Below are 24,973 nucleotides of genomic sequence, written 5' to 3'. Positions count from 1 at the left end.
CTCCGCAGTCCGCAGATTACAATCCAAAGGAATCCTGATCCAAGTTTTTCCTCTCCATGAAAGTGAAGAACTGAAGAGACTTTCTTTTACTTGGTATAAAAGAGTCAAGTTGTCCTTCCAGCCGCTCGGTAAGTGGAAGATGTGATGGCTTCTCCTGATCTGTCCCGTAAATGTGACGTTAGTGCAGACGCCTTCATTTGTGTGAGCACGACCTCGACTGAGACGGTGGTGGAGACGCTGTTAGATCTTTCTACCTCCTCCTCTCTCATAGTTGTCATCTGAACCCTTTCCGACCAGCTTGAGAACACGGCTAGGAACCAGATTTATCTGATTCTGAAACGCCGGTGGCTGCAGCACTTTAGATGGATAACCAAATGTTTATCGCAGTGGGGAACCTTCAGGGCCTTCTACGCCTTCAGAGAAGGCCTAAAAAAAAAGAAATAATAATAAAGGTAATAATAATAATGATAATAAAGTATTCAATATTTTTTTTTTTTATTTATTTCTATCATTTAATTTACAGTTTTTCACAATTGTTTAAACACATTTCCTGATAGACTACCTCACTTTCGCAAAACTCTAAACACAAATTACAAAACTCACACACAAAATGCAAAATCCTACTCTTGCAAAAGCACACTCTACCTTCAAAACAGTGTTAACTCTTCACTAAATTGTATTTCCTTCTCAAATGCCAAACACATACATCATTTGAGTAGACATTTCTAAGCACCCACTGAACACTGATATGCAGAATGGAAGACACTATAGTATGAATGGAAAACACTCTATGAATGCCTCAGTAGAATCATGCTTTTGTATGTTCAGTGTTACACCTTCAGCTGTTGGATGGAATATATCACCATATAGTATTCTTATGTCTTATTTGAGGCTACTCAAATAGAAAACACACAATTCTTTACTGTAACAACAAATAATATTTTACAGTATTTGGACTCAAAATGTGCAGTCCACTGGACATCACAGCAAGCTGTGGATGAAAACTTGACAAAAAATAGAAACAGAACAAAAGTTTTAAGCTGCATCCTGCCTTTCATCCCTGGCTGGCCACAGGACCTCATTCACGTCGCAGGCGATGTTCTCCCTGGTCGAGCAGTGATGTTCTCCCTGGCCAAGCAGCGGGGGAAGAATCTCCTACAATGCCGTATGAAGCCTTGACAGGCTTCAGCAGTGACATCGCCACATGCGTCCTCCATGGCCTGCAGCAGTGGGATCCGTGTCTGAGGATTTCTCTCGTATACCTTCCATCTCCAGGCAGAGAAAAACTACTCAATTAGGTTGAGGAAGGGAGAGTATGGAGGGAGATATAGGACATCAACTTCTGGATGGACCCTGAACCACTCACGGACCAGAGCAGCCCGGTGGAAACTGACATTGTCCCAGATAACAACGAACCTGACCACCTCTGTGTCCTCCATCTGGTCTGGCTGGACAAGGATATTGTAGAGCTGGTCCAGGAATGCTAGAAGAAGTGCAGGGTTGTAGGGGCCAAGGGTGGCATGGTGATGGAGGACGCCGTGGTGATTGATGGCAGCACACATTATGTTCCCTCCACGTTGGCCAGGGACCTCTGTGATGGCACGCTGGCCGATGATATTCCTCCCTTGGCGCCTTCTTTTTACAAGGTTTACCCCGCTTCATCAATGAATATGAATTCAATGGTAAATTGCTGATTGCATTTTGCACAACAGCCTTTGGAGTTTAGAAATGTGATTGACTGTGTGTTCTGTGTGAACAGCAAGAGAGGGAAATCAGGAAGAGTGTGCAGGATATTGGGAATTGTGTGTAGTGTTGTGAGAAATGTGTGGTATGGAATGGGAATTTGAGTCTAGAGCAGTAAATGTGCTTGGAGTTCAGCAGGATTGGTTTAGCCACCTGAAACATGAGTTTCAGGATGTGCACATTGTGTCTGATGTTCCAATAAATGTGTTTAAACAATTGTGAAAAACTGTAATACAATATATTTAACAGATTTTTACGGAAGCGTATTGCATTCACTTGAGAAAAAAAAAATTTGCTCTGTTTTTCTGAATTAACGAGATAATTATCTCAGAATTCGGAGAAAAGTTTTAATGAAAAAAAATAAATCTAATATATTCGACAGAAAAAGCATGTTATTTTGCCTCATTCAAATCATCATCTTGAAGTTTGCATCATAACTTCTCCTCAGCTGTCGGTTTACCTGCTGATCTTCCACCCACTTTTCTCCAGATTGTCGCTACGTTTCTCCATTTTCTGTTATCGCTGTCTTATTTTTAAGTCTTATATTTGGGCCAATACGGTAATTCCCTCGGGGCGCTCTAACCGGAATTAGAATCAAAACTAAGACAAAATAAATGCAAAGAAGAATACGCTACTTCTTCTTTAGCAGATAGAAGTAGGTAGAAGCAGATTTCAAACAGATAAATAGATAAATAAATAGCGGTTATTTTCTCTTGGTTCTGTCCCGTTTTAATCAGCAAAGTTGCTGCCGTGTTAAAAGACACTGTTAGGAAAGATCTATTTAGGTACAAACATGTACATCATTTACAGTTCAAAATCCTAACATCCTAACAATCTAACAACATAAATATCTGCGGCTTGCATATATATATATATATATATATATATATATATATATATATATATATATATATATATATATATATATATATATATATATATATATATATATACATGCGTCTTAGCTTTTTATAAACTTGGTATTAACCATTAATATATATGCAGACAAAAAAACGGGAAAAAAATGGTGGCAAAAAAACTGGTTGTAAGTTAGACGTGGACTCTGCGTCTAACTTTTTAAATAGAGTTCTTCCGGCACTGGAAGCTCTCTGGGACGGTGGGACAGGCCTTTCATGATGTTGCTGGTGGTTTTCTGCTCTCTGGGACGGTGGGACAGGCCTTTCGTGATGTTGCTGGTGTTTTCTGCTCTCTGGGACGGGGGGACAGGCGTCTCTGTGATGTTGCTGGTGGTTTTCTGCTCTCTGGGACGGTGGGACAGCGTCTCGGTGATGTTGCTGGTGTTTTCTGTCCTCAGATGAGATCAGACACTACTACGGAGAGGGCCAGGCTCTGTACTTCAGCTTCCTGGAGTACTTCACCCTGGCCCTGCTGCCCATGGCCCTCATCGGCCTGCCCTACTACCTGTTCGACTGGGACGACTACGACAAATACGTGGTGTTCGCCGTGTTCAACGTGGTCTGGTGCACCGTCATCCTGGAGGTAGGAACCGTGCTCTCACAAGTATAGAAACTAGAGCTGTCAAACCATTCATTTTTAAAATCACGATTAATTGCATGTTGTCCATGGTTAACTCGCGATTAATTGCATATTAATCGCACATTTATTCACACATTTTTTGCTGTTCTAAATTACCTTAAGGTATTTTTTAAATGTTTTTAATACTGTTAACAACATGAGAAAGGGCAAATATGCTGCTTTATGCCAATGATTATTCAACTTTCCACAAAAAAGTCGAAATTTCGACTTTATTCACGAAATTTCGACTTTATTCTTGAAATTGTATTTCAACATGAATCTCAACATTTATACATACATATAATACTCAATTATATGTATATATAAATATAGTCAAAATCAAAACAAATCAAAGAAAACAAAACAAACACCCAGCATTTAGTTGTGCTACTATGTATGTATGTAATAATAGAAGTAATTATAATGTATAGTATTACATTATCATTACTTTACTATAATACTACAATATAATAGAGAACAATAGACAGCAATGGTATAACAATATACTTGAATAACTATATAAGAGTAGATATGCTATATATACCGGTTCATATATTTACCTCCAATTATATACATAAAAATGACTATAAATCTATATATCGACATATCTACATATAACTATAGATCAATATATATTAATAGAGATATAGATACACAAATACTGTATGTATAATATAACTCAATATATACATATATGTGTATATATATATATATATATATATATATATATATATATATATATATATACATACCTAAATATAACATATCTATATCCATAATTTTAATCTATATATCTACATATTTATTCGGATCTGTATTTTGAATAGAATGTTTCTTTGTATCTTTTTTTAAATGGTGATATGTTTTGACTTTGTTTTAGCTCCATGTTCAGGCTGTTCCACAGTTTCACTCCGCAGGTCGACATACGACATAACGGTGTATAAATAATAAATGTGAAGGATGACTATATTGTTTTCTTCTGATTATTCTCATGTCTTATCCACTCCCCTCCTGCAGCTGTGGAAGCGCTGGAGCGCGTCTCTGGCCTACAAGTGGGGCACTCTGAGCAGGAAGAAGGCCTTCGAGGAGCCGCGCTCCGGGTTCCACGGCGTGCTGGGCTTCAACCCGGTGACGGGCCGCGAGGAGCCCACCTACCCCAACGCCCGGCGCCTGCTGCGCATTTACCTGGTGTCCCTGCCCTTCGTGCTGCTCTGCCTCTACCTGTCCCTGTACGTCATGATGATCTACTTCCAGATGGAGGGCTGGGCGCTCTCCGTGCACGACGCCGATCCCGGATTCTGGACCGGAGTGCTGCTGTTCGTCCCCAGCATCATCTACGCCGTCGTCATCGAGATCATGAACCTCATCTACAGATACGCTGCCGAGTTCCTCACCGGCTGGGGTGAGGACGCAATTTTTTTGGGAAATGTTCTGCTTATTTGAAAAAGCAATTGTTTCCATATAACAGTACCAGGGCTGGGGATCCATTCAAATATCAAGAATCGATTCGATTTCGACTCTTAAGATTCTGAAACGATTATCAAGATTTGATTTGATTCGGATATTGATTTGGGTTAGTGTTATTAAAACTGTTTTTTGAGCTGTTGCATGAATTATATGACTGTAGTTCTGCAGCATATTAAACTAGTATTATATTGAGATTCAAAAGCAAGTATTGGCAGCTAATGATGCTGTAAGGACCAATCAGCTCCCAGAATGACTGGATAATGATGAATGAATGAATAACTGCAAAAACTCAAAATCTTACCAAGAATATTTGTCTTATTTCTAGTTAAAATGTCTCATTTTTAGTCAAAAAATCTCATTACACTTAAAACAAGAGTCATTACCAGAAAAATAACTTGTTATTTGACAATTTTGTCAATTTTTAGTGTCTTTAATGTCTCATTTTTAGTCAAAAAGGTGACAAGTTATTTTTCTGGTAATGACACTTGTTTTAAGTGTAATGAGATTTGTTTGTCTAAAAATGAAACATTTTAACTAGAAATATGACAAATATTCTTGTTAAGATTTTGAGTTTCTGCAGTGTAACTGTTTCAGAAACATTGTGGAGCAGAATTACCAAACAGATCCAGGGCAGCAAACAGAGACGAATGAAATTGGTTTTATTTTTTCCCAGATTCCGTTTTTATTTCTTCCTTTTTCGGTTTTTAATTTTTGAGAATTTGGTTTGTAGTATTTTATCCAAATGTAACCCCAAGACAGTATATAAAGTAATGAAATATAGACAATTTATGCAATTATAACTGAAAACTTTAATGTTTTCATACCTCTAAACATATTTAAAGGCAAAAACACGGCACCAGTTATTCTCGTGTCCAACAAAACATTCCTTTTTTGGGTATAAACAAAAAAATACCAAAAGTTGTAATGATGAAAAAAAATGGATCTTTAGACATATGAATCAATTTTTAGGAATTAACATGAGAATCGATTTAGAATCGGAAAATCCATTTTTTTCAGGCCTAGTATCTGCTGTGGTTCACGGGGAGGGTGAGCATTCATGTTGTACCTGTCCTCCCTGTGTGTGTAGAAAACCACCGGCTGGAGTCGTCGTACCAGAACCACCTGGTTCTCAAGGTGTTGGTGGTGAGTGACTCTCCAGCGCCGGCGGCAGCTTCTCGTGTCGTTGACGGGGTTACAGCTGCTCTTCTCTCCTTCTAGTTCAACTTCTTCAACTGCTTCGCCTCGCTGTTCTACATCGCCTTCGCCATGCAGGACATGGTGCTGCTCCGACAGGTGGGCCGCTCGCCTCCATCCCTCCGTCCCTCCGTCCCTCTATCCCCCGCAGTAATGGAGTTGAGGGGGGATGAGGGGGGATGGCATCCCCCCCTGAAATAGAAACGGTCCAAATCATCCTCCCTGTAAAACTGCCATCCCCCCTTTCCATCCCTTATGTCATTTCATCAATGAATGTGGTTTTACTGCTATTTCAACATTTAGAGTCATCACCAGAAAAATAACACCAGAAAAATAACTTATTTGACAATTTTCACCTGTTTCAAGTACATTTTCACTTGAAATAAGTAGGAAAATCTGCCAGTGGGACCAGATTTATCTTCTTATTACAAGAAAAAAAATCTTGTTCCACTGGCAGATTTTTCTACTTATTTCAAGTGAAAATCTACTTGAAACAGGTGAAAATTGTTGTTTTTTCCAGTGATGAGTCTTGTTTTAAGGCAAGGCAAGTTTATTTATATAGCACAATTCAACACAAGCTGTGCTTTACATTGACATTAAAAGCGGCAAGACATAATTAGACAGTAAATAACAAATAAGATTGAATAAAAAGTGTAATGAGATTTTTTTTTACTAAAATGAGACATTTTAACTAGAAATAAGACAAATATTCTTGTTAAGATTTAGAGTTTTTGCAGTGATCCATTTTACTTATCCTGTGAAGGACAGAGTCATATTGATAAGTTCAGAAAAGTGTTTTTTATTGTTGTGTTTTGATGTATTTGATGTAAGCCCAGTGGATATTTAAAGCTTACAGAAGGCTGCATTTAACTGCTGCTATGTCATTCCTGCAGTATTTCTGCAGGTGTTTTGGTCACTGCTATTATTTGTAATATATTATATTATTTGTAATCAGCACAAATTATCTGTCCCCATATGATCAAATCCACCATCCCCCCTGATTGTTTTTTACAACCAGAGTACTGGTCCCCCGTGTCCTGCTCTCCTCCTCACCTCTTCCTCCCCTGTCCTCCGTGTGTGCAGAGTCTGGCCACGCTGCTGATCACCAGCCAGATCCTGAACCAGTGCATGGAGGCTTTCCTCCCGTACTGGCTGCAGAGGAGACGCAACAAGAAGATGATCCGCAGAGCCCAGAAGAGGAGGAGCACGGAGGGCAGGGAGCTGCTCCTGAAGGAGCAGGTCTGCCTGGAGGCCGACATGAGCACATACCTGGTGGGTAGAAAGGATCAAGGATCACACACACAATCAGTGCCTTTACATGGGAAGTTTAATTCCTCTTTAATTCAGAATTAAAATTAAATCCGATTTAGGCCACATAGCCGGGTATTTACAAAAACAGATATTTCCCCATCTACGTTTTGAAAAATACCATCATTTCCAGGAACCTGCATAAATAGCTGTTAAGGTGCTATGAGCAGCCAAACCTACAGGGGGCAGTGTAACGAGAAGATAAAGTCATGCTAGCCAATCAGAATCCTGGAAAAAAACATCAACAAATGACACGAGTAACTTCCAGTTACTTCCAAGATGAACGAGTCTTTGGTTTGGAGTGACAGAGAAGTGGAGTTACTTTTAAGTGTGACTTTAGAATATAAAACAGGTAAAATACAAGAAAATATTGACGGTTACAAACAAATTGTAAACACAGGTCGCACACATGACGCTGCACTGCAAAAACTCAAAGTCTTACCAGGAATATTTGTCTTATTTCTAGTTGAAATGTCTCATATTTAGTCAAAAAATCTCATTTAAAACAAAAAAAGAGTCATCACCAGATAAATAACTTGTTATTTGACAATTTTCACCTGTTTCAAGTAAATTTTCACTTTTTTCCAGTGATGAGTCTTGTTTTAAGTGTAATGAGATTTTTTTGACTAAAAATGAAACATTTTAACTAAAATAAGACAAATATTCTTGTTAAGATTTTGAGTTTTTGCAGTGTGGTGACGTTTCTGTCTCATAATGTGACGTTCTGAAGCCTAAATGTCCGTTTCTCTCTGTTTACAAGCAAACGTGAAGACGGAGTTTTTGCAAATCTCCACTTTGGCCGGAGTTTTCAGAAATGATGTTTTTTGGAGACTTTGAGCTTCGTTTTCGTGTAAACGAACGGCCAAAACGCATGAAAACACCACAGTTTTTGCTCCGTGTAAATGGGGCCTTAAAATGAGTAAAAATGACCATGTAAACACCTAATTCTGAATGAAAATGGCCGTTCCGAATTAAACTTAATTCCGAACTAAGTGGCTGGTTTATTCCGATTTTAAATCCGAATAGAATAATTCAGTGATCATGTATCCACTCATTCAGCTTTAAATTAATCCCGGTCTTTCTTTCTGCTCGTTCCCTCGCCCGTCTGTCTCCATGACGCTTATATTCCTGCTGGGCTGGTTTTCCAAACAAAGTTTCAAGATGCAGCAGCAGTAAACGCTGGTCAAGAGCAGAGAACATTTATTTAATAAATAGAAATAATTAAAAGAACAGATGGAAACAGGAAACATAAAAATTGTGAGCTTTTCAAAGTTGTAGCGGCTAAGTTAGTTTTTCTTCCAGTAGTTTAACTTCCGGTCCCCCCCCTATCCAATCAGAACCTTCCCAACACCCAGACCTGGAGAGGAATTGGAGAAAGACCATCAAACGTGTTTTCCATGTAAACCTCAATTCAGAATTACTATTTCCATGTAAACTCCAAGGAAAATAGTTTAATTCTGAATTATTTAATTCCGAATTAAATATTACCGGTGGAACAAACTTCCTGTAGACCTGAGGTCTTCTGCCACTGTCAGCTCCTTTAAATCAGGATTAAAACATTACTGTTTACTGAAATGTACTATTAAATTAAATACTTACCTGCTGTACTCTACTGCCCTTACTTTTTAACAACTTGTACTTTTTATTATTTTACCTCTTTTCTTATCATTTTATTTGTTATTTACTGTTTAATTATGTCTTGCCGCTGTTAATGTTGATGTAAAGCACTTTAATGACCTTGTGTTGAATTGTGCTGTACAGATAAACTCACCTTGCTCCCCTGGTGGTCTCTCAGGGCACGTTTGACGACTACCTGGAGCTGTTCCTGCTGTTCGGCTACGTGAGCCTGTTCTCCTGCGTGTATCCTCTGGCGGCGGTGCTGGTGGTGCTGAACAACATCACCGAGCTCTACTCCGACGCCTTCAAGATGTGCCACGTGTTCAAGCGGCCCTTCTCCGACCCCGCTGCAAACATCGGGGTGTGGCAGGTGGGGCCACTTCCCGGACACGCCCGTGCTGGCTCAGTTTAGCCGTGCACGGATGACTGCATGTTTCCTTTTAGTTTACCTTAAAGGGGACCTATTATGGCATTTAATGTCTATTTTAAACAGGCCTTGAATGTCTTAAAAACAAGCTTTTGATTATTTTTTTCTAAATAAATTAGAAATTCAGCCTCTAAACCATGTTTTTATCTCTAACCTCATTATCTATGCAGGATTCTGAGTGGGCGGAGCTATGATAATGAGGCACTGTGCTGATTGGCTGCCTGAATGACGCGATACACCGCTACGAAAAAATGGTGGAAGCTCCGGCCGGCGGAGGCTGAATTACGGTTCTGCGTTGGTGTAACGCAGAACCATAAATCAGCCTTTACACCGTGTCATGCATGCGATGCGAGCGAGCGTCAGCGATTTATGCAATTATTTATGTGTTTTTTAATGTTTTCATACCTTTAAAGGCAAAAACAGGACACTAGTTATTCTCGTGTCCAACAAAACATTCCTTTTTTGGGCATAAACGAAAAAATACCAAAAGTTGTAATGATGAAAAAAAAATCGATCTTTAGATATATGAATCGATTTTTAGGAATTAATATGAGAATCGATTTAGAATCCGAAAATCTATTTTTTCACCACAGGCCTAGTACCTGCTGCGGTTCACAGGGAGGGTGTGCATTCATGTTGTACCTGTCCTCCCTCTGTGTGTAGAAAATCATTTTTTCAAAACAGGCCTAATCCTAATTATCCGTGTGTTTACAACAATCAGCATAATCCTGGTCAGATTATAACTCCTATCTGTCAGAAAACTGCTTGTGCCGTCATTAATGCTGGGACTTGTGATGTGGTCAGAGAGGACGAGCGTCCCTCCCTGTTTCCTGCTAATGGTTCTCTGTGTCGTCTGTGCAGCTGGCCTTCGAGGCCATGAGCGTGATCGCCGTGGTTACCAACTGTGCTCTGATCGGCCTGTCCCCACAAGTGAAGGGATACTTCCCTGAGTCCGACACGCAGCTCATACTGTGGACGGTGGCTGTGGAGGTAACACACACACACACACACACACACACACACACACACACACACACACACACACACACACACACACACACACACACACACACACACACACACACGGGTCTCGTGGTTCCTAAGCAGCTCTGATTGCTGTGGGATGACTGGTGTTAGTTGGGAATGTCCAGAGGACAGCTGGTCCACTTGTGGGGACGTGTTTTCCACCGCTACGGTTCCCTGACTTCATCTTTAGTTACTTAGTTTCAATTTATTGTCCTTTTGTAAATTCTTTTTGCATCTGTGCCAGTCAAAATACGTGGTCAAAAACAAAAAAAAACACAATTCGACATAGAATGATTAACAACGTGATTAAGTGCAGTGTAGTACAACACTATACAATAACAGAACATAACATAACACAATCATCCTTATTATTATTATTTGTAAAGTCTAAAATAACAAAACCTTATGATATGGTAGAATTCCAAGCAGCACAATTTCTATACATAGCCAGGTATGTATGTGTATATATATATATATATATATATATATATATATATATATATATATATATATATATATATATATATATATATATATATATATATATGTATGTATGTATATATATATACATTATGTGAGGGAAGGAGGCTGGTTCCTCACCTGGATACATTAACCCAACTGCACTTAACAGGTTGAGTTACTCCCTGCTGTTACATGTGCACTTTATTTGTTTGTGATTTCGTTTTTGTATCCCCCTGTTTTGATCCCACTAAGGAGAAGAGGATATTTTTTGAGCCTTTTATTTTCCTCCATACGAGGTTAGACATAATTACATGGAAAATGTAACTGACCAATGCACTTCTTGTACAATGTTTGTGACGCATATGGTTCATTGTTTTACATTGAGCTGCTTAAAAAAACAAGGAATCTTAAGTTAGTCTTTACAAGTGTAAAGTTGGGACTAGATTGTGTTTGTATTTATGAAGGAATGTTACATTCAGGTCAAAAGATTTTTTTGTGGAAAATTGAATAAACATTGGCATAAAGCAGCATTTTTGCCCTTTCTCATGTTGTTAACAGTATTAAAAACATTTAAAATATACCTTAAGGTAATTTAGAACAGCAAAAGAAATGTGTGAATAAATGTGCGATTAATATGCGATTAATCACAAGTTAACTATGGACAACATGCGATTAATCGCGATTAAGAAAAATAATCGTTTGACAGCCCTAATATATATATACATATATATATATATATATATATATATATGTATGTATGTATGTATGTATGTATGTATGTATGTATGTATGTATGTATGTATGTATGTATGTATGTATGTATGTATGTATGTATGTATGTATGTATGTATGTATGTATGTATGTATGTATGTGTGTATGTATGTATGTATGTATGTGTGTAAGCAAGCTGCCGTCAGAGTCTCTTTCTCTGATTTCCTCCTCCTGACTCAGACGTCTGACTCCAACCCCCCGACCAATCAGTGGTCTGTAGTGTGATGATGTCAGATACAGCCGACTCAGCAGCTTAGAACCTCGGCAGAATAGTTACAGAAAAGTATCTACTCGACACGTTAGACCCCTGGTGGAAAAGAACCAAACCGAGTGGAGTGGAGTCGGGCTGAGTAGGTACTAGTGGAAAAGCATCATTGGTTCCTTCAAACAGATGGACATCCCAGACTCAGGACAGACTAGCAGGACTGGTACTTCTACTACACCTGTCCTCGTCTGCTTCTCTGTCCTCAGTTAGATTACTGTTATCATGGAGGTGTGGCCTTGTGTGTCTTTCCATGTTCGCCATCAAACTTGTGCAGCTGAAGACATTTCTCCTCACTAGATGGAGCCACAGTCCAAATGTGATAGTCAGCGATTAAACAGCCTTCCTTTCTTTTTTTTCCAACATTATCTTTATTTGGTTTTCAAAATCTTTCCAATGATACACAAAAAAATAAGAGCTCTTACATAAAAGGAAACATCAAGGGCAGCTGAATTATCATCCAGCATTCCAATCATATTTCCTTACAAGTCAGGTATTTATGAGATATCATAAAGCAACACTCAGTTTAGTTTATATGAGAAAAGGAAAGAGAAAAAAGAAAGAAAGACAATCAATCAAAACAACAAAGAAAAGGAAAGAGAAAAAAGAAAGAAAAACAATCAATCAAAACAACAAAGGTTTCTCTATTTTTCAAGGGTTAGCCCAAATTATTTCAGCGTGCAAAGTTCAGAAATACAAACTCGAATGTACAATTCACACAGAATAAAGAAATCAAGTATCAAAAGAAAGGAAATGATTTTAGAACAGCCAAGGATCGTCCCCCCCACTCCCCAGACCGCTTAATCCAAACTCAACATATATTCCATGAAAGGACCACAAATGTTTTGAAATAATGATAGTTTGCCCTTTATAATGTAAGTAATGTTTTCCATAGGTAAAGTTGTAGACATTTCCTTAATCCAGTTAATGAATTGTGGTTTACTGGTTCTCTTCCATGAGTGCTCTGACTCTTTTTGCAAGCTATTTATTATTTTCCTAGACATATGATGTCTATCAGGATATAAACCTAGGATAAACATTTTAGGGTCAAGAATAAATGTTATACCTAGTATAGTCTCTAAAGCAGGGGTCACCAATCCTGGTCCTCGAGGGCCGGTGTCCCTGCAGGTTTTAGATGTTTCCCTGCTTCATTGCACCATGATACAAGTGGCTGTGTCATTAACAGAACTATCCAGACTTTGATGACAAGCTGGTAACGAGGATTAATTAGAATCAGGTGTGTTAAAGCAGAGAAACATCTAAAACATGCAGGACACCGGCCCTCGAGGACCAGGATTGGTGACCCCTGCTCTAAAGCTTGTTTAATCTCCCAACAGAATAGTTGAACTTTATTGCATTTCCAGATACGATGGAAGAACGTTCCCTTCTCCTCAGGGAGGCGTTACATATGAAACAGCCTTTCTTAGGCGAGGTACGTGAGGATGCTTTTCTTTCCCATGATTCCTTATAGGGATGCCCCAATACCATTTTTTTCACACCGAGTACGAGTATTTTAATTTGTGTACTTGGCTGCCGATACCGAGTACCAATACGATACTTCTACCACAAAAATAACTAGGCTAAAAATGCAATGAGAAAATTAAATGAATTGGAAGACAGGTTTTATTTGCAACAGATACATTCAATAAAAATAAATAAAATGAGTAGAATAACTACTTTAAACAAAAAATAATCTTTCTGTGTCAATAAAAAGTCTCCACACTGGCACTGTCTTCACAAGAAAATATCAAACATATAACATATCAATGAAACATCATATCACGGCTCGAGTGCGTCGAGAAGACGGTGAAATCCTTCGTCTTCTCCAACTTCAGTAGCTGCTTATCCAGCGCTAGATAACGCTTAGAGCCTCCATTATTTTAACTTGTCTCTTGCCATTATCTGTCTCTTTTGCAGAACCTGAGCTAATGTTGCTGTTGTGTTCTTGTAGTAACATTAGTAAACTCCATATCCTCAGCTTTATGATGCGTCTTGAGATGTTTTATCAAGTTGCTGATATTAAACGACATATTCTCCTTCCCTCCTCTTGACACCTTAGCATCAGTAGCTTCAGTCTGTCTTGCTTCTGTCATCGTCTCTTATTCTGAAATATGTCCAACTGCTGACGTCCCGCTGCATTAATTGTTACTATCTTGCCTGAAATGGCACTGCCAGTCTCACTCATGTATCACTCTCTTCTCACTCATGTATCACTCTCTTCTCATCACCACGCTGACTGCAGCTCAACATCTCCCCCTAGAGTCACTAACTAGTAACTACAACAACAATCAAGTGGTATCGGTGCGTCGTATCGGAGAATTTCTGCCAGTATCGGTATCGGGGCATCACTAATTCCTTGTATTGTTGAAGCTAAACTTTTGCTCTGCACCCGACACCAGTCAGAGTAATGGAGTATTCACTGAAGAGGCGCAGCGGCAACCTCGTGCCTGCCAGACTTGGATCGGGGCCCAGCTGCACATGTTCATAGGACTCTCTGTAGTCCAGAATGTAGGAAGTGATTATTTAATTTAATCATGCAGAGGGATTCTTTCTTCTTCTAATTTGTACTTTCGATTCACTGCCAACATTTACCACCAAAAAGGCGTGCAGATCTCCGTGGAGATCAGAACTGACGTGACGCGTGAGGAAGGCCATAGATAGATATTTACCTGGATTCTGTGGTTGCCTTAAGTTTCCTCACTCATGTGGCCTCTTTAACTACATTGGAATGAAGTTAAACTCGTGGAGTCTTAAGGTTTATGCATCTGTATTGGTAAATTGCAGCTCCTCATTAAAATCAATCTAAAAGCCCATTCGCAGAAAAATGAATTAAAGAACAACATAGACTTGGAACCGATTGTAGAGTAATCCCTGGTTTTTGGCGGGGGTTATGTTCCTAAAAGAACCCGTGATAAGTGAAATCCGCGAAGTAGCAACCTTTTTTTTTTTTAATTTTTTTACAATTATTATACAAGGCTTCAAATTGTGGAGATCAGCCCCACCACGACCCGAGTAACCGGATTTGAACGGGAGAAAATGAAAAAGGATTATGAAAAAAATACAATAAGTACATTAGGACAAACCATGATTGGCGTGTATTTCCCTGCTCTTCTGATGCTGCTGCATCCTGACTCTGTAGAGTCTTTTTCTCCTAAAGCCGCGGTGCAGGTGTGTTTTTTCCAGAGAAGAACATAGTTATGGGTCGTTGTTGTTTCTCTTTTTTTCTTCTGGGTAAAAAGATTCTTCTAAACCGACATGCCACCATGGATTATATCTGAGAACTGTAACGAACACGGAGAGAAACCAGGGCAGCTCACAGCATGTGATGAGCTATCACTGCACCGGCCAGCGTGGCGTTGCTGTGTGTATTAATGAGTAGAGATGCAGCGATCAGGATTCTGAGGGCCGATCACCGATCACCAAAAAGCCGTATCTGCTGATCCCGGTATTTCCAATCACCGATCACAGCGTGAAATCCATAAATTCTTCAATATTGTTGTGTCATGTACAACACTGACATTGCATTATTAGGTATAAAAATTAGGAGATGAGAAAGTATCATGAATTGTCTGTTTTATTGCAGGCTGAGGCAATGTGCAATATTTCACATTAGAGACTCTTAGAGATGATTTAGACTAAGTTTACAAAGAGTAAGTGTAACTTAGTAGTTTAAGCTTTCCTGTGGTAATAATTATGTACAACATGTGACCAACACAGACAACAGCAGACATGTCACTCTCTAAAAGTTGATACAAGGTGTAAACTATAAACCTTAGTTTTCCTGAGGAAAGAGGAATTACTGTAAATCTTAAAATAAAAATGTATTATGAATTATTGAGCTTTGTGAAAGCTTTAGTGGTAGCATCCGCCGTGTGTGAGGAAACTCTTGTGGGTGAAGCAAAACTCTTCATACTAGAACTCTAAATGTCACTCGTGAAGCGACTGACACGACTGTCGTCCTGCGTGAGGGTTTGGACTGTAAATAGTTTTCTATAACTCAGACAGGATTTCATCAGTGAAATATTAACGACGCAGCAGCGCGTACTGCGGATCCGCACAGCTAACGACATTTAAACCCGATGTTTTCTACAATGACAAACGGCTGATGATCAAGACGTATGAATTCATTACCTTACGATTTCTTTATTTTTCTTGCTGTCATTTATATGTCTCTGTTACAGCTGAGTTAGCAGCGTTGCTGCACCTCCTGTTCTTTCTCTGCCTTAGCGGCAGCCAAGTTTGAAAGCTCAATATACTCCTTCGTGTGAGAAACTTTCAAATGTCTTATCAGCTTCGTTGTGTTGAGATTCTTTTGTAGCATTCCACCTCGGGGTATCTCCTTTGGAACTTGCAAACTGCAAATGTGTTGTCCTATTCGGACATTGTAAAACTCCCGTACCAGCGACGCCATTTTCAGTGTTGATGTTTTTTAGAGACGGTCATGCCCGTTTAGCAGACCTGGGTCTGAGATGTAGGAACAGTAAGTAGTTTGTTGTTGTAAACAAACTGATTATCTGATTATCTGATTATCTGATTATCTGATTATCTGATTATCTGATTATCTGATTATCCGATTATCCGATTATCCGATTATTAACTGATCCGCTGCTTTGGACTATTACTTTCCGATCTCCGATCAAAACCGATAGGGCCATTATCGGCCGATACCGATCAGTTGCCGATCGATCGGTGCATCTCTATTAATGAGTGGGAGGGGCAAAGTTTTAAAATGCTGAGTACCACGGGGCTCCATGTAAATCCACCTTGATGCTAATGCACAATATCTGAGAGGTTGCTTTTTAAACCTAAAGTACTCAGCAAACCATTAAGTGTTTGCATTGTTAAAAGTGAGGTTCTGCAGGTTAACGGAGGCACACAGCAGTGTTTCCATCCCAGACTCGTCCCCTCTGGTGTCTGCAGTTCTCTGACTGCTGAGATCACAGACAGATCTGTCCATGCTGGCTGGGAGCAGTGATGCTCAGTGAAATATAAATATAGAGCTGGCTGGTGTCAGTGAGAGGTGAGCAGGCGGCCGGCCCGGCAGTGAAACAGACGGCCGGTGTTCCGCGGTCACGGGTCGGCCTGGATCACCTGCTCATCAAACCCACACAACAGCTGAGCTGGAACCGTCAAGTGAGGAGTGGTCACGTGACGGACTGTTCCTTCCCGTCTGTCACGTGACCTTTTTCTCCACGGTTCTGCTCGGCAGCTCGCTCCCAGGAAACTCATTCCTTTGTTTTCTAGATAATCGGATTATCTTACGCCGGCAGACTCGGCCCGCTGATGAGCTGCTCTATCAGAGCATCACTGGCTGTACGGCAACTTAATCCTATAAAGCTTGGTTATGTAAGAGGACAGAAGCTGCCGTTCAGAATGGTGTTGTTTCCCTACTTATGGAGTTTTTACACTAGTACCTATTCAGCTCAACTCATCTCAACTCGGCCTGGTTTCTTTTCCATAACAATTCAGCACCTGCAGCAGAAGTAGGAGGTTGGAGTGAAGCTGCTGCACTGCAAAAACTCCAAATCTTAACAAGAATATTTGTCTTATTTCTAGTTAAAATGTCTCATTTTTACTCAAAAAAATCCCATTACACTTAAAACAAGACTCAACACTGGAAAAAACCTGTTTCAAGTAGATTTTCACTTAAAATAAGTAGAAAAATCTGCCAGTGGAACAAGATTTTTTTGTTTGTAATGAGAAGATACATTTTGTCCCACTGGCAGATTTTTCTACTTATTTCAAGTGAAAATTTACTTGAAATAGCTGAAAATTGTCAAATAACAAGTTATTTTTCTGGTAATGACTCTTGTTTTAAGTGTAATGAAATGTTTTTGACTAAAAATGAAACATTTTAACTAGAAATAAGACAAATATTCCTGGTAAGATTTTGAGTTTTCGCAGTCTGTGGCTTGTGTTCCATATCAAGTTAAAATATGAGAGTGAGAGAAGCTTCAAGCGGCGTCGCTTTTTAATTTTTTTAGTTTGTCTCTGCACTGCTGAAAAGTCAGCTGGAGCCGTGAGCAGCTATGAAGTGACAGAGATCCTGGTGGATCTGGTCGTTCCTTATCTCCATCTAGATCCCTTTTTAATTCTCTCCTCAGCACCAGGTTTATGAACATCTGCACCTCAGAGTTGGATCAGGAAACAGACTTTTGCTGCCGTTGCTGGTTGAATAAAATGAACAAGAATCCTTCAGAGTCTCTTTCTCTGATTTCCTCCTCCTGACTCAGACGTCTGACTCCAACCCCCCGACCAATCGGTGGCCTGTAGTTACAGGAAAAGTATCTACTCGGCACGTTAGACCCCTAGTGGGAAAGAACCAAACCGAGTTGAGTTGGGCTGAGTAGGTGCTAGTGGAAAAGCGCCATAATAGGAAAGTTCTGTGAGCTCTGAGTAATAGTTTCTCCATGTGATCAGAGGGAGTCACTCGTACAGATTCATGTCCACCGTTGGCCTGGACTTGTGATGGAGGGAGGTGTTCTGCAGAGCTTTACACCCTGGCATCATGTCCTGAGGTTTGGCTGAGCCTCTGCAGGCTGCGCAGCTTTGTACCACCATGCAAATGTACTGTGGATTTACTGGATTTACACGCCACCATTTGTGAAGGACGCCGAGTCATTGTAGAGCTGAGACCTGACACAGCAACCCCCCCCCCCACGCTCGCACGCAAACCCCAGAGCCCTGCAATATATCTACATATATGGTTGGGATTGATCCCTCTGCTGGGTGAGATCTGATTAAGGATAACAATATACATCTTTATACTGCAGCAACTACGGAAGAGTTTTAGGGCCATGCAGGAGAAAAAATTTTGAGAGGGGAAGATTTTTTTTATTGTGCACGAAATGTTGAGAATAATTTTGAAATACAATTTCAAGAATAAAGTCGAAAATTTCACAATTTTTCTCAACATTTCAACTTTATTCACGGAATTTTGACTTTTTTCTCAACATTTCGACTTTTTTCTCGAAATTGTACTTAAACATTATTCTCTACATTTTGACTTTTTTCTCAACATTTCAACTTTATTCACAAAATTTTGACTTTTTTCTCAACATTTCGACCTTTTTCTCGAAGTGCATAATGAAAAAAATCTTCCTCCTCTAAAATATTATTTCTATTTTTCTCCTGCCTGGCCCTAATACTCTTCCGTTGTCAACTCCCGAAAAGGTTGTTTTGTTTTTTTTTAATCATTTTAATTCTTGTATAATCTGAAAAAAAGGCTGAAAGTTGTAATGACTTCTCACATGAAATGTGTGTTCTTCTCTCCTCATTAGCTGCAATGATAACGGATAGAAATGCTAATTTTCCCACTAACAGTGAAGGGTTGCCGTGACGATGGTATTCAGTTCATTTCAGCTTAATAATTATATAGATTGCAATGAGAAATAGGGAAATCTAAAAATAGAAATGGTATTTATGCCCTCCAGGATTATTTCCATCGTCTCTTTCAGAACTTTTCCAGAAGAGACGATTAGTCCTTTCTGCCCCTCACTTGTTAGGAGGATGAATGTTATTTTTAAATTAATACACATATTGACGAGGTTCCGTTTATCTAAGTTGTCTAGTACTCATCTAGTTTTTCTAGTACTTTGTTGTTGCACTTAATTGTTGTTGCACATTGCTGTTGCAGTTTATTTAAAACCAAAAATAAAATAGATAATGTGACAATGCAGACAGCTTTCACTCTGAGCATTTGTAGTTCCATCACATCCGTTACCTCAAACTAAACTGAACGCGTGGCCCAGACTGAGCCCGCTGTCACTCAGCATCCTCCTAACCTTGTGCTGCTCACAAATATAAATGAGCCTGGAAGAGAATTACCAATCAGCTAAAAGCTGGGCGTTTATTGTGCACTTTAAATCAATGTGACGAGTCACTGAGATCAGGGGTTTCTGCTCTGCTGGTTGATTGGCTGCTTTGCTGACTTTCAGCGTCTGCTTCTTTCAGCGGAGATGTTGTCTTTGTGCTGCTGATTTATTAGAGTCTGAGTCTGATTCCTGACACACGGAAACCTGTTCCAGCAATGTGTCCTTCTCTAGTTTACATCCCAGTTATAATATCTGTCTATCCATCCATCCATCCATCCATCCATCCATCCATCCATCCATCCATCCATCCATCCATCCATCCATCCATCCACCCACCCACCCACCACAACATTTATTGTTCTCTTTTATACTGTAGTATTATAGTAAAGTAATGATAATGTAATACTATACATTATAATTACTTGTGTTATTACATACATACATAGTAGCACAACTTAATGATGGGCGTTTGTTTTGTTTTCTTTTGTTTGCTTTGATTTGTTTTGATTTTGACTATATTTATATATACATATAATTGAGTATTATATCACTATATGTATTTAATTTCTTTACTTTTTTGTATTATTTTTTTATGTTCGAAATAAAATCGAAATAAAATCTTCAAATTCAAATCCATCCATCCATTTATGGGGCGGCAGTAGCTCAGGTGGTAGAGCGGGTCGTCCAATGATCGGAAGGTTGGCGGTTCGAATCCCGCTCTGCCCCAGTTTGCTGTCGTAGTGCAAGACACCTTACCCACCTTGCCCCGTGTGAATGTGCTTGAATGTGTATGAATGTTGTTGGTGGTCGGAGCGGCCGTTAGGCGCGATATGGCAGCCACGCTTCCGTCAGTCTGCAGGGCAGCTGTGACTACAAAAAACGTAGCTACCACCACCAGTGAGAATGTGTATGAATGAATAATGATTTCTGTAAAGCGCTCTGGGTGCCTTGAAGGGCGCTATATAAATCCAATTCATTATTATGGGCATGCCAAGTAGTGGCATGACCATATTGCAATCGTCCAGAATGGCCCAAAGGGCAATGTTGCTAGCATTTAGCTAACAAGCTAAAGTCGCAAAAGTCCCACAGCGCACCAGCGGGTGTGCAGCATGACCCCGCTCTGATGTGGGAAAAAAAAATCCCCAAAAAATAAAACACGCCCGAAAAAATGAGGAAAAACATGAAAATGAAGGCGATATAATGGTATACAGAAAAGGTTTCCCTTTTCTTCCTTATTATTATTATTCCGCACTTTTTTTCGTCCGTTAATACGGCCCGAACCGCAACATGCACCCATGCATGGCATACATCGTTGGATGCGTCTCCATCGTGCCTCGATGGGCATTACTTTTCTCAGTAATAGGGGTTACCGTGGCAACGCTAGTTGCCAAAAAGCAAAAAAAAAAAGCTTATTACTCGGCCAAACTTTATCGTAGAGACATCGTTCAAACTTTCAAACACTCGGCCCGATAGTCACTAAAGGACCATAAAACTTCATCATGCTAGTTATTACGGTTTTTGCGATATTTAACTTTAATTTTATTTTGGACACTTGTTGCTAGGCAACGGTTTATCGTACAGACATCATTACAACATTGACAAACCCGGCACGCTTTGTACTGCAACATATTTTAGTCTCGTCATGCTTGCTATTATGGTTTTTGAGATATTCCACATTGTTCATTTTGATGCTAACGGAACTTCGGATGCTTGTTGCGCGGCAACGCGGTATCGCAGAGACTTTGTTCCAACGTTAAAAGACTCAGGTTGATGTGGACTACAACATACTGAGTCTCATTACGCTCTCGTTTACAGCTTTTGAGATATTAAAGCCAAATTGTCCCATTCTATCCTATGGGGCTTGTTACCATGGCAACAAAAACCTATGCATTTGTATGGGGGAGCATGTGAATAAACAATCTGTTAATGCTGCCCTGACTGCAATGTGCACCCATGCATGGCATACATCGTTGGATGCGTCTCCATCATGCCTCAATGGTCATTACTTTTTTAAGTCAAAAGTGTTACCGTGGCAACGCTAGATGCCAAAAAGCCAAAAAAAAAAGGCGAAAATTTGGACGCTTATTGCTCGGCCGGACTTTATCGTAGAGACATCGTTGAAACTTTCAAACACTCGGCCCGATTGGCACTAACGGAACGTACAAGCTCATTATGCCAACTTTTTGCGATATTGACCTTTCATTTTTTTCTTTATTTCCGTTTGACTTTGGACGCTTGTTGCTAGGCAACAGATTATCGTAGAGACATCGTACAAAGGTTCCCAGACTCGGCACGCTGTGGACTTCAACATATTCAAATTTCATGAAGCTGTGATTTAAGGACATTTTATGTCAAAATCCATGCCAAATGGCCCCATTCATTCGGATGGGGTTTTTTACCATGGTGAAAAAAAAACCCTATCCGTTAACATAGCCTGAACCAGAACGTGCACCCATGCATGGCATACATCGTTAGATGCTTCTCCATCGTGCCTCGATGGGCATTACTTTTCTCAGTCAAAAGCGTTGCCGTGGGGACGCTGGATACCAAAAAGCGCACCCCATTAATAACTATAGGGAGCACAGGAATGAATGCAATACAACCGTAAACACCTCAAACTGACATAGAACCACCCCGAACACAACCACTACAGCCCCAAACCAAAGCAGCGAGAGGGGACGAATGGGCGGTAGGGCATGCCCATATCAAAATTTCCTGAAATTTTCTAGTTATTATTATTATCCATCCATCCATCCACCCACCCATCCATCCATCCATCCATCCATCAACGTCCTATCATCCATCCACCCATCCATCCAACTATCCATCCATCCATCCACATCCTATCATCCATCCATCCATCATCATCCATTCATCCATCCACCCATCCATCCATCCATCCGTCATCATCCTATCATCCATCCATCCATCATCATCCTATCATCCATCCATCCATTCATCCATCCATCCACCCATCCATCCATCCATCCGTCATCATCCATCATCATCCTATCATCCATCCATCCATCCATCATCGTCCTATCATCCATCCATCCATCCATCATCATACTATCATCCATCCATCCATCTGTCATCATCCATCCATCCATCCATCATCATCCTATCATCCATCCATCCATCCACCATCATCCTATCATCCATCCATCCATCCGTCATCATCCTATCATCCATCCACCCATCCATCCATCCATCCATCCATCCTATCATCCATCCATCCATCCATCATCATCCTATCATCCATCCATCCATCCATCCATCTTCTTCCGGTTCTCGGTGAAGGCGGACGCTTTTTCTGCTCCTCTCCCTTATCTATGTGCCCTGCTACTGCTTTTGTCCTGTCTCGTCTTCAGAGCCTCTCCTTTTCACTCCTCCGAAACTCTACAATCATGGAAGTGATTAACTGGTCTCTCAGCAGAATTGAATACATTTTTGCGACAAGAAGTCAGGGGGTAAGGGAGCCCTCTTGCCCCGATGGGAAATTTTTTGCTGGATACACAATGGATTCCTACAAACACTGGAAACCGTTGTGTTTGGCGATTCTGTCTGTCGAGGACGTTGAAGATGCCTTCATAATTGGATTTATGATAGCAGGATTTCTCTTGATTGGAGGAGGGGGATTCCTGGTGTACCGACAAACGCGTAAGTCGTCGACAGCTGTTTTGGCTCTTTCAGAGCTGCTGGACGTGGATGAAGGGTCAAGCAAGGCGATCAACACTCAAACTTTAACGTTGGGGGAGCAAAGCCGTAAGCTGGATGCGATTCTCGAACAGAATCGTAGGCTGGCGGCGGTCTTTGAGCTCATTGGCAAGATGGATAAGACCTTGGAGAAGTTGGAAGTTCGGCTTGGCGGAAATTGATCACAAATTCGTCTGATTGTAGTCGCCATTGATGAACCAGGGACTAAAGGCAGACGGAAAATTACTGAGTCTGTCTGTTTTTGCAATATAATTGTTGATTCTATAATCTGGCCTTGACAGGGCGGTTTGGCCGATCGCTCTGGTCACAATCTTTCTGGTGGAATGTAAACAAGGCGACTCTGCCCCGGGCCCCCACTAACCCTCCCCTCTCAGGAACATCTGTGGACCTGTTGTCAGAACTGTTCCGAGCCGCCTGATAACATCAAGGACATTGGCTGAGAGCAGCTCTGAGCGAAGTTCACAGACTTATTGCTACACACACACTTGCTGATAACCACACCTCCCTCAACTCAACACCTTCCTCGGCTCCTCCCTCTTATCAGCCCCCCCCCCCAACAGTCTCCGGGTTTCGAGCGCCACAAAGTCGCGGCGATCACTTGGATGTACTGTGCCGGGACCCAAAGTCAAAAACAGTTTTCTGAACTGACTTAATAAACTTGATTCTGATTCTGATCCATCCATCCATCCATCCATCCATCCATCCATCCATCCATCCATCCATCCATCCATCCATCCATCCATCCATCCATCCATCCATCCATCCATCCATCCATCCATCCATCCATCCATCCAGTTTAACAACTCTTCTTCTCCTCATGCAGCTTGAAGGGCGTATGTGTCTGTGTCTCATCTTAGTCATCCGGCCACTCCCCACCTCTTCCTCCTCCTCCTCCGTCCTTGTGACGTCTCTGTTAAAACACTTTTTACAACATTAAGGAAAAAGGTTTCTCAGAAAAAGAGGAACACATGATCTAAGCGTAAATCACTTGGAGCCGTGACATGATGTGATGTTGTGATTCCAGCACGGGCTCCTGGCTTTCAAGTTCATCCTGACCTTCCTCATCCCAGACGTCCCCAAACACATCCAGATCAAGCTGGCTCGCCAGGAGTTCGAGTCCCTGGGGGCCCTCAAGAAAAAGGTGAGTCCACACTCGCTGGTCTTTGTGCTTTGTGTGGTGATAGTTTTCAAAGTGTGATGCCGTGGAGTAAAAAAAAGTTGTGTTTGAAACCAGGGGGCGAAAATCCCATTTCATAGTTGGGGGGGACAATAGAGGGAATGTGCATGACGTCACAGTGTCAGAACGACTGAGTGTCAGAGTATCAGCGTAAACTTTCAGTTTGAGCAACTGGAAAACATCTAAAATGGGAAAGAGCTGTTGTGCGATCGACTGTACTCATAGATTTAGCAAGAAATCAGAGTTATCGTTTTACAGACTGCCAAAAAATAATCTTAAGAGAGACAAATGGGTCGCTGCAATTCTCAGAAACAACTGGATTCCAGACACCGAAACGTGGATTTGTGGTTCCCATTTTGTATCAGGTAATGTTGGATTTTTGGGTAGCTAACGTTAAACGGTCAAATCATAAAGTTCAGTGTCTTCATCACTTTAATTTCTACAACAAATC

At 40.6% G+C, this 24,973-nt stretch overlaps 1 protein-coding gene across 3 annotated transcripts in view; it reads left to right on the top strand.

Moving 5' to 3' along the window:
• The window catches only part of LOC133424349 (anoctamin-10-like), a 52,343-nt gene that overhangs the window by 13,194 nt on the left and 14,176 nt on the right, over nucleotides 1-24,973 (top strand). For all 3 annotated transcript variants that reach the window (XM_061714904.1, XM_061714888.1, XM_061714897.1), the window contains exons 5-13: nucleotides 9-128; nucleotides 3,059-3,243; nucleotides 4,297-4,681; nucleotides 5,834-5,889; nucleotides 5,965-6,039; nucleotides 7,024-7,212; nucleotides 9,044-9,235; nucleotides 10,154-10,282; nucleotides 24,370-24,486. In XM_061714904.1, the coding sequence (XP_061570888.1) occupies nucleotides 9-128; nucleotides 3,059-3,243; nucleotides 4,297-4,681; nucleotides 5,834-5,889; nucleotides 5,965-6,039; nucleotides 7,024-7,212; nucleotides 9,044-9,235; nucleotides 10,154-10,282; nucleotides 24,370-24,486 (1,448 nt within the window). The remainder of the gene's footprint in view (nucleotides 1-8; nucleotides 129-3,058; nucleotides 3,244-4,296; nucleotides 4,682-5,833; nucleotides 5,890-5,964; nucleotides 6,040-7,023; nucleotides 7,213-9,043; nucleotides 9,236-10,153; nucleotides 10,283-24,369; nucleotides 24,487-24,973) is intronic.

This window comes from Cololabis saira, chromosome 3 (genome assembly GCF_033807715.1).
Source record: "Cololabis saira isolate AMF1-May2022 chromosome 3, fColSai1.1, whole genome shotgun sequence".
NCBI classification, from domain to species: domain Eukaryota; kingdom Metazoa; phylum Chordata; class Actinopteri; order Beloniformes; family Belonidae; genus Cololabis; species Cololabis saira.
Note: the sequence above shows the minus strand (reverse complement) of the source record. Positions and strands in the feature narration are given on the sequence as shown.